Source organism: Amphibalanus amphitrite, unplaced genomic scaffold, assembly GCF_019059575.1.
Source record: "Amphibalanus amphitrite isolate SeventyFive unplaced genomic scaffold, NRLGWU_Aamphi_draft 000490F_arrow, whole genome shotgun sequence".
NCBI classification, from domain to species: domain Eukaryota; kingdom Metazoa; phylum Arthropoda; class Thecostraca; order Balanomorpha; family Balanidae; genus Amphibalanus; species Amphibalanus amphitrite.
Genome location: NW_024881984.1, coordinates 132,241 through 145,332, shown reverse-complemented (window position 1 = coordinate 145,332; position 13,092 = coordinate 132,241). Strand labels below are relative to the sequence as shown.

Below are 13,092 nucleotides of genomic sequence, written 5' to 3'. Positions count from 1 at the left end.
TATGTCCTTGTGAATCCTTCCCATCAAAAGGTTCGGACTAAATTTATATATATATATATATATATATATATATATATATATATATATATATATATATATATATATATATATATATATATATATATATATATATATATATATATATAAATAAATTGTTGCTATGGCCATCGCGTTTTCAAACAAGCCTTAGCAACATACAAATCAATAGTTCGTTAGAGGTCGCCGAACTTCTGTCAATACTGACCGATCGACATGCCAATCGCCGATCGCGAGACACCCTGCAGACCCCGACCCCTTCACTGGCAGGCACGCGACACCGGGAAGCAATTACAGGCTGACACGCTAATTTCCTGCCCATCTCTCCCCTCCCCCCCCCCCCCACACACACACAGACAGACGACAAACAGACAACAGACGGTAACTATCCTGAGAAATGGCGATCGCCCACCAGGGCAGTATACAATACATCGCTGATCCACTGTAGACTATGTAGGTATCTCCTTGCCGAGCGAGACAACTCCCGTACAATGAAAAATGCCACCGTGATACAAATGTTGCGGTAGGCTTTCCGTGAGACTCAAAGCCCACGCCCAACTGGCCACTCTGCCAACAATTTCAACCGTCAATATGGCACAACCGCTACGACGCCGTTCACTGTCGCTTAGTTTTTGAATGTCACAGCCGGTACCGTCATATGATAGTCACACAAAGAATATCAGTGCCGTGTGGACTGTGGATGTGACTTATGAAAATTTGCAATATCGCAGTGACCATATGTGCCATAACTCACGCCCTGACCTGACTCGCACCATTATCTGACTCGCACTGTTACCTGACCAAAAGTCTGAGCTGACCCTTGCCCTGACCTACAGAGTCACCACCCGAAGAGCTGGCCAATGACGCCGAGCGGAAGGCACAGACCTACTACCGTTCCTGTGTGGACTCAAACGGCACAGCCGAGGCGCGCGGCGGAACACCGCTTCTGGAGCTCATTGAGCGCATCGGTGGCTGGAACCTGACCGGATCAAACTGGAGCGCAGGCAGCTGGGACTTCCAGCGGACCCTGCAGCGTCTGCACAACGAGTTCAACGCCGGGCCGCTCTTCACCTGGAGTGTGGTCGAGGACGACAAAAATTCGTCCAGCTACGTCATACAGGTGACGTCACTGGTGGGGGAAGGGAGGGAGAGGGAGGGGAGAGGAGAGAGGGGATGTGTAGGTGGAGGAAAAGAGCGGAGATACGGGGAAGAGGAGCAGCTCTTGTTTGTGGAATACGCTGAATATGTTGGTAAGACATCAAAGAGAGGAACAAAAGGACATCAAAGTCCGCCGACTTTGTCGCGGAGTTAAGCTCTCATTACCGTAGCTAAGCTGAGCCCATTATCTGGGATGGGCTGAGATGACGTCTGTTTGCCAGTTGTCTGTGCCGGATCTGTCACCGTTAAAGGTGCTCCGTTCAGACAATATCGTAAACATATAGCTCACTGCGACATCGGCCTTTGGAATTAATGACCTGCCAAACTTGGCTACGCGAACACACTGCAGTGTTTCTACTGCGAGCCAATGCCATCGGGCGCGAAAGGCGAGTCGTTCTAAAAACGGCGAGCTTTTGTTGTACAAAGAATTCCACATCCGTTAAAACAGGCGCTCTTCATTACTCTCTCGCTGTTGAATCAACTATCTGGCATAGGATCCTGAACTAAACGCTTGTATGCCTTCGAATTCGATATTTCTTGCTGTAACGCTGTCTCATGGCAATCAATCTTCAACTTGTGCAATTTATGTCCAGAAATGAGAAAACTGGTTTTAGCTGGCCAGGATTGATACTCATTTTTTCGGGCAGCATTATCCACCCACCCTCGTCCGGGTTAATCTAGTCTTGACCTGGCTGTCGGCGCCGGCTGACCAATGAAGTGCACTTTTCTCAGTCTCACTCACCTCCAGACACAGGAAGACGGAAACAGCCGCAGGGAACTGAGCCTGGCACGCTCTGACAGATAGTTCCCGTGTCTGCCGCCAGGTGGATCAGGGGCGTCTGACTCTGCCGTCGAGGGACTACTACATCAACAAAACGACCGCGGACGACCACGTGCTGGCTGCCTACCTAGACTACATCACAAAGGTCAGCATGTCTGTGGAATGGCGTAGGAGGTCAGTGGGGGACGAGTATGGCTGATGACAGAGGGGTTGGCGGAGTTGGTGCAACTGTAGTGGTGTTTATGGCCGAGGGAGGCTCGAGGCGGTTCGGCTGCGATAGCGATAGTGTGAATGTGTTGCTGATTAGGAAGAACGCGATTAGCAATAGCGAGTGAATCTGTTATCATGCTGCACGGATGCTCACAATAAGACAAAGGAAATTAAGTGTCCAGTGATCCAGGTGACAAGCTTCGCATATGACAACAACAAGTTTATAAGCCTCACCTCATTCATACACCAATAATAAGTTTTCGGCTCCGTTCACTCCAATACTATCACACTGAGCCCATTCGATTCGTCCAAGTCTCAAAACAAGACCAGTTGATGGCCCCTTCCATCCCAGTGGCCTGCGACGGCGCCGTCTGCTAAAACGGGACGCCAGTCGAGTCAGAGTGACCTGATTCGGTCGAACCGAGCCGTCCCGAACGATCCCAGCATGTTGAACAGCTCCATCAAAGTGACACTGATTTGACGAAACTCGGAAAACAAACCCTGGCGCCACAGCGCTGCTAAATCTATCGGATCGAACCGGAACGCACGCTGCTTGGTTGGAAATGTTTCTCGGAGACCCTAACAGTGATTATAATTGGAAAACATAGGAATCAGAATGATTATTTTTCTCTTGGCGAAGTATAACATCCGTGAAGTGACTCATAAGACCGATGACGTCACTTGTATCCTCCCAGAAATAAACAGACACGCATCGTTCACAGGTGGTCACACTGGAGAGCAGCGACGAGCTACGAGTTGTTTTGTTTGACCAATGACGTCATTTTCACACTCGCAGAAACAAAGCGTCACACGTCGTTCACAGGTTGCCGTGCTGCTGGGTGGTAACGAGGAGGAGGTGCGGCGTCAGGCCAATGACGTCATCCGTCTGGAGACGGAGCTGGCCGAGATCATAACGCCGTCCGATGAGCGTCGCGACGAGGAGGCCATCTATCACAAGATGACCATTGCCGAACTGCAGGAGACGGCGCCGCTGGTGAGCGGCAGCCGACACCGGCCACCGTGATGTATGGATGTGATGATGTGTTACCGCTGTTGGAGGCCGGGGGAGGGGAGAAGCGAGGGCTTGGGAGATGGGAACCGGGAGGCGTCCGATATACAGGCGCGCTTTCAATGAGCTTGAGCGGATCCGGGCGCCAATGGCTGCTGACGTAGTCATGGTCGATGGTGCTTTGAGAGTAGGACTGGAGCGACGTGCACTACGTAATAAGAAGTCCTTTGTATTTTGTATGGTCGGTGAGTCGGTGTTGAAAGTTAAAAGAGCTTTATATTGCACATCGTGTTTATGTGCTCAATTTAGCTTAACAATTAGCTCTTTGCATTTAAGCATCCAATATGCACTCCTACATGTATCGATCTTTTCCTCAGGTGGACTGGTTTGTTTTCTTCCAAGACGCCTTCAGCCAGGTGAATGTGACACTACCTCACAACCTTCAAGTGGTCGTGTACGCACCCGAGTACCTCTCCAAGCTGTGCGACTTACTCAAGGAGAAGTACTTGTCAACGCTGCGAGGAAAAGTGTGAGCACCCTATACACAGGTTTGAGTGTCATTGACGCCTACGCGCAGCCTATTCAAAACACACATCGACTCTTAAGTCTTTCATGTGGCGACATTTGACACCCTGAATTCAGGAGAAGAAGCTGTTGACATATAAGTTTCAAGAAAGGCACCCAGCGTCAGCGGTCAGTGCGCTTGAGCAGCTTTTAATCGCCTTATAACAAAATATCCATTCACTCTTTGATGCCTATTGCCTAGGCCCCAGACGAACGATAGCATACTCACTGAGAGTATCTACGTATGTATAATGTAGAAGCCAATGTGTACATAGGTGTAGGAACGGGGGGGACGGGGGGGGGCGGTGGCCCCCCACTTTTCATAGTGGGGGGGGGGCAGTAATGTTAACTGCCCCCCCCCCCACTTTTTGCCGAACTTTTTAATGTATTTGTAGGTATCACCCCGAAGAACAAACTTGAAGGTTCTTTGGCCTGCCCTTCCATGAAGATTTCCATTTGTGCTTCATCGTTATTGAGTGCAATTTTCCTCCACCCAATGAAAGGTAGCTTTGTCAGAAGCAATAAGTGGCAGCTTAGGGGCAGCGCACGTTGCAAAGAGAGACAATACTGGCGCAGCAGAATGCGTAAACGGCATAAACTAACAATTTATGTTAGGCGGCCTTGCATTAGTTGATCGGTTACTGGCATAGGCGTAAGAACAGGGGGCAGGGGGCAATGGTCCCCCACTTTCGAATGGGGGCCAGCAATGTTAAATGTCCCCCCCCCCACACACACACCTTTTGCCGACTTTTCACTTCTCACGTTTCACGCTCGCTCGTAATAAAAAATGTTTTTGGGTGCTTCTGGAATTCGCATGGGTGCCAACCAGTGGCGGATCCAAGGTGGGGTCACATGGGTCATGCCCCCTTGGGGCCCGGGGGCACCACAGGCCTACCAGGGGCACCACCGACCTATCAGGGGCACCACAGACCTGACGGGGCACCACCGGCCTGTCAGGAGCACCATCGGCCTAGCAAGAGCACCACTGGTCTGCCAGGGGCACCACAGACCTGTCAGGGGCACCACAGGTCTCCCAGGGGCACCAAAGGCCCTTCCAGGGGCACCACCGGCCTCGCAGGGGCACCTTGGGCCTGTCAGGGGCACCTCAGGCTTGTCAGGGCCCAGGGGCACCACAGTCCTTTCAGGAGCACCACAGGCCTGTCAGGGGCACCAGAAGCCTAGCAGGGGCACTACAGGTCTGCCAGGGACACCACAGACCTGCCAGGGGCACCACAGGCTTGCCAGGGGCACCCACTGGCCTCGCAGGGGCACCTTGGGACTGTCAGTGGCATCACGTTCCTGTCAGGGACACTTCAGGCATGTCAGGAGCACCACAGTCCTGTCAGGGCCCAGGGGCACCAGCGACCTAGCAGGGGCACCACGGCCTCGCAGGGGCACCACCGGCCTCGCAGGGGCACCACCGGCCTCGCAGAGGCACCATGGGCCTGTCGCTGGCACTTCAGGCTCGTAAGGAGCACCACAGTCCTTCCAGGGGCACCACAAACCTGCCAGGGGCACCTGCGGCCTAGCAGGGGCACCACAGGCCCGCCAGGGGCACCACAGGCCTGCCAGGGCAAAAACAAATAAATAAAAAATGAAAATAGGGCACCACCAAAATTAAGTGGCCGAACTCAGTTGAGGTTTTAATTTAAGGTATAGGTAGGGGCACTACTTCGATTCATGATCTTCCCCTTGGAGTTTTCCTGGATCCGCTCCTGGTGCCAACGCGGCTGCGGAGGCCAGGGGGACGCGTCCATGAGATTTAATTTCTGGACGGGAGTACACCTATGAATCGTACACCTATGAATCACCTATGACCACCTATCACCTCGTACACCGATGAATGTGTATATGTCGCATGTGTATATGTCGCATTTATTACTCCGCTGTGTATAATGTTGATACACAGCGGAGTGTATCAACATTATACACTCCGCTGTGGAGTGTATAATGTCGAACCAAATTCCTATATGTAGGACTTTGGTTCGACCGTCGACGTGCGATACTGTAGGCGTAACACTCCTAAAGCTTCCCACTTACGTAACTTTAAACGTTAAACCCACACTCCACAGCGGGTGCCACTCACTGAGCTTATGTCGTAGCTGAAATTGAACCCCCTTCCACGACACCCTCATGAGCTTTTCTGAGCCCCGCTGACGTTTACTTCTCCGTGTCTGTGGGGCAGCATCCTCAACAACTACATGATGAGCAAGTCGGGCGGCGGTCTGGTGCGCTGTCTCAGCAAGGCGTTCCGCGACGCCTACAAGATGCTGCGTAAGGCGTTGGTCGGCACTGACGAGGACGAGGAGACCTGGCACTATTGCGTCGACGACACCAACGCCGTGCTCGGCTTCGCGTCCGGCGCCATGTTTGTGCGACAAAACTTCAAAAGCGCCTCCAAGCAGCTGGTAAGTCAGATGCAAGACCTGAGCTTCGTGATGTAAACTCGGCTGATGAGATGGAGCACTTATTTGCCTCGGTACGGAGATGTCCTTTAAGAGCACCGATCTCAGAAAGGTATTTTCATTTTTCGTTGCATGTGAAAGGACCTAGGAGTTTCCAGTACAAAAATTCATGCTGCGACGCTGCTTTAATTTCTTACAAGCGTCTTCTTTTCTCTCTGCAGGCAGAAGAGATGATTGAAGACGTGCGTACTGCTTTCATTGAAAACACCAAAAAGCTTCATTGGATGGATGAGGAGACGAGGAGAAAGGCAGAGGATAAAGCAGAGGCCATAACGAAGATGATGGGTAAGTCGCACATTACTACTACTGTAGGAACCGTTGGTTAGTCATCAAAGGCACTTCAAAGACTTTTTCAACCAATGAGAAGCGTTCAATCATTTGTGCAAATTTCACATCTATGATCTACTAAAACGGATCTCGTCGATGCCCACAGGTTTTCCACCGGAAATATTGGACTCTGACTATCTGAATGACAAGTACGCCCTGCTGGAGGTCAAAGAAAACGAATACTTTGAGAACAATATACGGTTCAGCAAGTTTGCACTGATAAAAAATCTAATGAAATACGGACAGCCCGTAAATAAAACAAGGTAAGCGGCATCCAGGTCTGCACTTGAAACTTTATAGCTCAATTATTCATTATCTTTTTCTCGCGAACAAACATGCCACTTCTTTCGTATAAATGCGAAGAAAACTAAACAAAATATTGAACGAGCAACTGTCAGCTTTCATAAAACAGCTGAGCGCTCATCATGCTTACCTAATATTAATGGTTCACTGTTCAGTAATGACCTGATGACCTCCCATGACCTCAGGTGGGACATGACGCCGCCTTCGGTGAACGCCTACTACTCTGCGTCACACAACATGATCGTGTTCCCGGCGGGCATCCTTCAGGCGCCCTTCTACGACCCTCAGTACCCGAGGTCGCTCAACTTCGGAGCCATGGGCGTCGTCATGGGCCACGAGCTGACGCACGCCTTTGACGACCAGGGTGAGGTGGGGAAGGAGGCGTGGGTCGTCTTTGTTGTGGGTACTCAAAACAATTGGGTCTATGCTGTGGGTACTCAAAACAATTGTTGTTGGGCTGGGAATGGGAATGCTGTTTAACCCGCGCCCGGCTGGGGGTCCTGGATTTCCACGCCCTGCTGGGGGGGGGGGGGGGGGGTGTTTGAACACCCCCCCCCCCCCTTGTAACTCGGCTCCTGGGCCACGTAGCGATACGCGGAAGGCGGCGTTCGAAAGAGCGTCAAAAATAATGACGAAATCACTTCGGTCAATTTTTGGTCAGGTCAAAGGTCAGGTCACCAGAGGTCATTGAAGGCAAAATTTCGCCGATTTCCAGGTCTAATGTCGAAAATTTCCAAGAAGCCAACGCATAACTCGGGAACCAATAGAGCTACAGCGCCGCGGAAAAGCGCATTCGATAGCCCTATTAACGCCCTTTCTGAGTAATTCTCTCAGATTTGACCTAACGTCAACGGTTTTGCCTGCAGGGGGCAAAAACTGCAAAAATAGCCGATTTTTTCGGAAACAGTTTTTCTGCAATAACTTTTGACCCCAGCCATGTACGAGCTTACTTTTACCGGCATCGTGTTCCTCTCGTCAAGACGCATCGAATGAACTATAACTTGACCTTGAAAGGTCAACTTGAAAATTTGACCTCAGGTCAAGGTCATGACCTGACCGGAAAGGGTCATGTTGCATATCAGTCGATCCGTATCGTCGATCTGAACACATCTAAGGCGTTTTCATCGCTCTAGCATGCCTCTATCAAAAGTTATTTGCGAAAAACTGTTAGATACCATTCGTGACCTAAGATGACCTCAGGGCATAAACAAGGGTCACGGACACCATTTTCTTGTTCAGTGTGTCTAAAACACTTGTAATTCGGTGTTTAGGAGTGTTTATAATGTCTTTCGTCCAAAAGAGGCGCATTTCAATTTTCTCCCATTGACTTATAATGGGGAGGTCGCAAAATTGACCTGACCTTAGGTCATCGATATCAAAATTCTGAGATATACATTTTGTACATGCTATTGCTCTTAGCAATCGCTGAAAGTTTCAAAGCGATCGGTCACTCGGTGTAGCTATGACAGACATTGAAACTTTTTATGAGCTGAGGTCACTTCAAGTGACCTGGTGACCTGACCTTGAATGACCTTGGTCTGAAATTTTCACAACATGTGTAGAATTGATGTATGATAAGGTGTACCAAAAACGGCGGCGCTCCGCGCCGCCGTTTTTGAGATATTCGCAAAAACCACAAGGGGGGGGGGTGTTCAAACACTCCCCCCCAGCAGGGCGCGGGTTAACACACAACGGAGAGCGGGCCTCTGACATCATGACTTGAAAATTGCGTGCCTGCAGTGCTTTAACCCGCGCGGGGCTGGGGTCTCCAGCCGAACGCGCGGGGCTGGGGGGGGGGGTAAATTTTACCCCCCCCCCCTGTTATCTCCCGAACTAATGGTCCGATTTGGAAAATTCAAACGCCAATCGAAAGCTCTCATCACGAACTACTAAAAACATGTACTTAATTTAAAGTTTGAGGTCAAGGTCAAGGTCAGGTCAAGGGTACAAATTGCAAGTTTCTACAGTATCGGCCTTGCACCGTAGTTGCCGAAGAATGGAGTCATGGACTGAGACTGATCGCCCAAAACGTGTTCTTAGGCTACCAAGACAATATTCGTTGCATACAATATCATTCAGAGGTCAAGGTCAAGGTCAGGTCAGGTCAGGTCAGGTCACCAAAAAACAAAATATAGAAAAGGGCATGTGCGACACATGTTTTATGGGTCATTTTACTCATATAATTCAATAGGCACACTCAATAAGTGATATGGACCACCTCTGGATGAATTTCAGGTCGAGGTCAGGTCAAGGTCAGGTCAAGTGAGGTCAAATTTTGAAGTTGGTTGTTAAGGCCTAAAAAGGTGTCTATCTGATGCAGTTTTTCACGGCAAATCGAATGGTGCTATTTTTGTTTCCGTACGAGTTCTAGAACTTCCAAAAAAGTCATTTTTCAAAAATTTTTGTGTGTCGTGACGTCATAAAATTTTGAATAACTCCCACATTTTTGAACCGATTCTTCTAAAATTTGGTATGTAGGTGCACATAGACCACTTCTCTGACATATATTCCGGTTTTTTCGATAGACTCAAAATTTTGGATTTTATAATGATTTTCCCCAAAAAGTCAGTTTTTTGAAAAAATTTAGGCCAAAATCCAAAATTTTCAAAAACCGAGATAGCCATTTGATAGACAAAGTAAAATTACGTATAACCTTTTTTGTTACGTCTTGATTCCTTTAAAAATGAAGATGTTAGCGGCGTTTGAACTTTTGCCGTTTTTGAGGCGAAAATGGCGAACATGACGTCACTAAAACGTCAATTTCTCAAAAATTTTCCGACGGATTTCGCTCAAATTTTCAGGGAACGTGTCAAATTGATGTAAGAAAAGGTACTGAAAGTTTGGCGGCGCTGCGCGCCGCCGTTTCTGAGATATCGCAAAAATTCGCGAGGGGGGGTAAAATTTACCCCCCCCCAGCCCCGCGCGGGTTAAGACCCAACTATCTTCGAACGCCTTCCGATTGTCCTCTGCAGGTCGAGAGTATGACAAGTACGGCAACATGAACCAGTGGTGGAACAACGCGACCATCAACCGCTTCAAGGAGCGCACCAAGTGCATGGTGGAGCAGTACTCGCAGTACAAGATCGGCAACCTCACGGTCAACGGACGCCAGACGCTAGGTGAGCCGCACCGACTCTCTGAGGCGTCAAAGGAGGAATGTAATGAGAAGGAGGTGGTGGTTGATTGGGACCTTGATGAGAGCGAGTATATGTTTCATAGCATGTTCTAATGCTTAGTACGCAAACGAGATAATTTGTTGCATTGATTGATAAATAGTACGTTACATCGAACAGGTCACTAAAACCATGCGTATAAAGCGAACGCAAGATTATCACTCAGTCATCTCCCTCCCTGCATTCACGTAAAACCAAACGGCACAAATGAACTCGCCGCTCTTCCGCAGGTGAAAACATCGCGGACAACGGCGGTTTGAAGGCGTCGTTTGACGCGTACCGGCTGTACCGCAAGGCCCACGGAGAGGAGGTGCCACTGCCCGGCGTCAACCTCACGCACTCGCAGCTCTTCTTCCTCAGCTTCTCACAGGTCAGATTCTAACAGGTCTCATACAGGCCAGCTGAATTGATGTTGTTCGAAGCTTCGCCGATTAGATAAACAACGATCCGTGCTGTGACTGTCAGTTTGTGACTGTCAGTTTGATAAAGAAACGACGTAAAGGTTCATATATTCATAGTTATCGAAAGGACGAGATGGAAGGCCCCGTCCAGCAAGTGGATTGGAGCTGATATGCCTACCGCTCCCAGTTTCGTACAGATGATAGATTCAATCTAGGCACAACTTCACGCCACGCTGACCTGCCCGAGCTGCCTCAGGTGTGGTGCTCGGCGGCGACCCCGGAGGCGGAGCGGGTCACGGCCCTGAACGACGGCCACGCGCCGGCCCGGTACCGCGTCATCGGCACGCTCTCAAACTCTGAGGACTTCGCCCGAGAGTACCGCTGCCCGCTCGGGTCGAACATGAACCCGAACAGCAAGTGCCAGGTCTGGTGAGCGGCCAGGAAGGAGGTACGGCTAGCGTCGGAGAGTGACGGCCAAGAGGCAGGGATGGTCATGCCATGCGAGTGGAAGGCGCAACGCCGTAGGGTAGGCGGGAGCAAAGTAGCTTCGGACGAGAGGATGGGATAGTCCCAGCGGCATGAGGAACGATAAAATGCGCAGCTGCTTCCTGAGCTGTGGTAGGGGCTGTACGTGCGTAGGGAGGTCCAATGCCAGGGTATGGATGAATCTAGGTGCGAGTGTTTCTTGTGTAGTGGGCTTTGGTAGCGGCCTGTATTGGAATGAGGGCTGGACGATCATCAGGTGGTCTTCAAAGTTCAATCTTCACTAACTGAAACGATGGTTCACCATCGGAGGCCTCAGAATCCAAAAGCGTCCATCCCCGGGCACAAATCCCAACATACCATCTCCAAAATGTAAAGGTGTGTGGTCCAGGAACTACCCTAAAATCCACGATGGGAACTTCGGACACGGGTTCGATGAGCGAAACATACCCACTGGGTTTCTCACAAGGTCGTGTATGAGGGGACGCGGATGCTCGATGCCAAACACTGGGCGTGTGTGTGTGTGTTTGTGTATGACACCTCGTGTATATGACGCCGGCAGCAGCGCCACCGATGCTAGTCTCAACCCAGCGCCCATTCCGGCGGTGTTTGTAGAAAGTTCTCGCCACCATCGCGAGCTGCTCTCTTTGTTATCAGTCTAGACACACGGCGAGGCCGTAGAAACAACATCCGCGTCCGCGGTTGTTTACTAGAGCGCTCGTGTAGCGCGGTGGATACCAAAGTCGATGACCGTTCGAGCTGAGCAGGCTGTTAGATGGGCACCGCACGCCGGTGCCCCTGGTGTCATTCTAGTCCTGTTGGTAAGCGTTTGTTAACCGACGATACGTGTTGTGTAGCGAATATCTTACTGGACATTGACGTAGGTCCTCCTTTGCGGGAGGAATCGACAAGCTGGACGTTCAGGCTTGTGTAAATACGCGTAACGCCCACCCAGTGGATATGCTTGCGAAATATATCGGTATGGTTTAGGGATAATTCACGAGGTCGATCACCAGTGAATTATAAATTGAACGTAAACGTTGTGGCGTTTCATGCATTGTGCCCACTTGGTCGGATGCTTTTAGAGTTCAGACGTTTTTAATGTTTAGTTTCAGGTGCTTTGCTAGGAGCTCCAAAAGAAAGCGGTGCTTTTTGGTGGCAGGTTATGCCTTTTGTCATTTATGACAAGAAGGTATAGGGCAGGTATAGCCTAGTTTTGAGCGAAGCGTTATGATTTGTCATCCCTATGTAGATAAGCTGTGCCAGCATTGGTACAGGTCAGATACAAAAAGGTAAATGTGAAAGGTTACGTTTCAAACATTTCAGTTTCATACGTTCAATGTCATACGTAGCATTTCAAAAGCTGGCTGCATAGCCCTGTTTATTGACTAAATGCAGGGTCGCACACCTAATTATATTTCATTGCACACTTCATGTCTTGACATGCATTCGTAACCCAAGGTGATGAAGGAACACGTCATTTTTTGTGAGGACAGTACTTTTAGCAGGTCAATCCCTCAATCTAAAAAATTGCCACAAATTTTTGTTGAAACAGTCATGGAAATGCGCTGAGATGGAATCGCTTTGCATTGTTGCTTTTGCTTTTGCAGGTTACGTATAAATTTATTTGCTCGGAACATACCTACGCTTAAATTCTAGGGAGCAATCATGAGATTAGGCGCCTTAGCTGTAACTTGTAGCCTTCCAATACTTTGGAAAACGTGATTGCTTTGTTTTCAGTCAGAGCTTGAGCCTCTGGCACACCCCTTGACCTTTTTTTGTTATGCTACCTTCTTTTAAATAGGTATGTCTCACAGCTACCGTCAGCTTATGGCACACATCATTCTGTTTTGCATCATTATGTGGTCGCTTGAGAGCGGATATGAGCACTGTGTAATTATTATGAGGTGACGTTGTATACGCATGTTGCATATCCTCGAGTCCAATGGTACTGTTGTAATATTTTGCGAGTCGCAACTCTGTGTTTTACGGCTGCAAACATTCGTGTGCGTGAAAATATATTTTTGTGGTTTCAGTTTGTTAAATGGTGCAATGGTGTGACATGGGCATGGCTGAGGGTCCGTTGTGAAGGAACCATTGATACCAGATCCGCTTGAGAGCAACATGCGAGGGCTATTGTGCAATAAAACCGGTGCTACGTTTCGGATAAGATTGACTCAGG

At 49.4% G+C, this 13,092-nt stretch overlaps 1 protein-coding gene across 1 annotated transcript in view; it reads left to right on the top strand.

Annotated features, from left to right (window-relative positions):
• LOC122392538 (endothelin-converting enzyme homolog) overlaps nucleotides 1–12,942 on the top strand; it is a 32,043-nt gene extending 19,101 nt beyond the window's left edge. The window contains exons 5-15 of the mRNA XM_043387501.1: nucleotides 873–1,156; nucleotides 2,019–2,120; nucleotides 3,009–3,179; nucleotides 3,572–3,723; nucleotides 5,944–6,166; nucleotides 6,385–6,508; nucleotides 6,657–6,813; nucleotides 7,039–7,217; nucleotides 9,826–9,972; nucleotides 10,257–10,396; nucleotides 10,684–12,942. Coding sequence (XP_043243436.1) covers nucleotides 873–1,156; nucleotides 2,019–2,120; nucleotides 3,009–3,179; nucleotides 3,572–3,723; nucleotides 5,944–6,166; nucleotides 6,385–6,508; nucleotides 6,657–6,813; nucleotides 7,039–7,217; nucleotides 9,826–9,972; nucleotides 10,257–10,396; nucleotides 10,684–10,860 — 1,856 coding nt within the window. The 3' untranslated portion in view covers nucleotides 10,861–12,942. The remainder of the gene's footprint in view (nucleotides 1–872; nucleotides 1,157–2,018; nucleotides 2,121–3,008; nucleotides 3,180–3,571; nucleotides 3,724–5,943; nucleotides 6,167–6,384; nucleotides 6,509–6,656; nucleotides 6,814–7,038; nucleotides 7,218–9,825; nucleotides 9,973–10,256; nucleotides 10,397–10,683) is intronic.
• The last annotated feature ends 150 nt before the right edge of the window (nucleotides 12,943–13,092 follow it).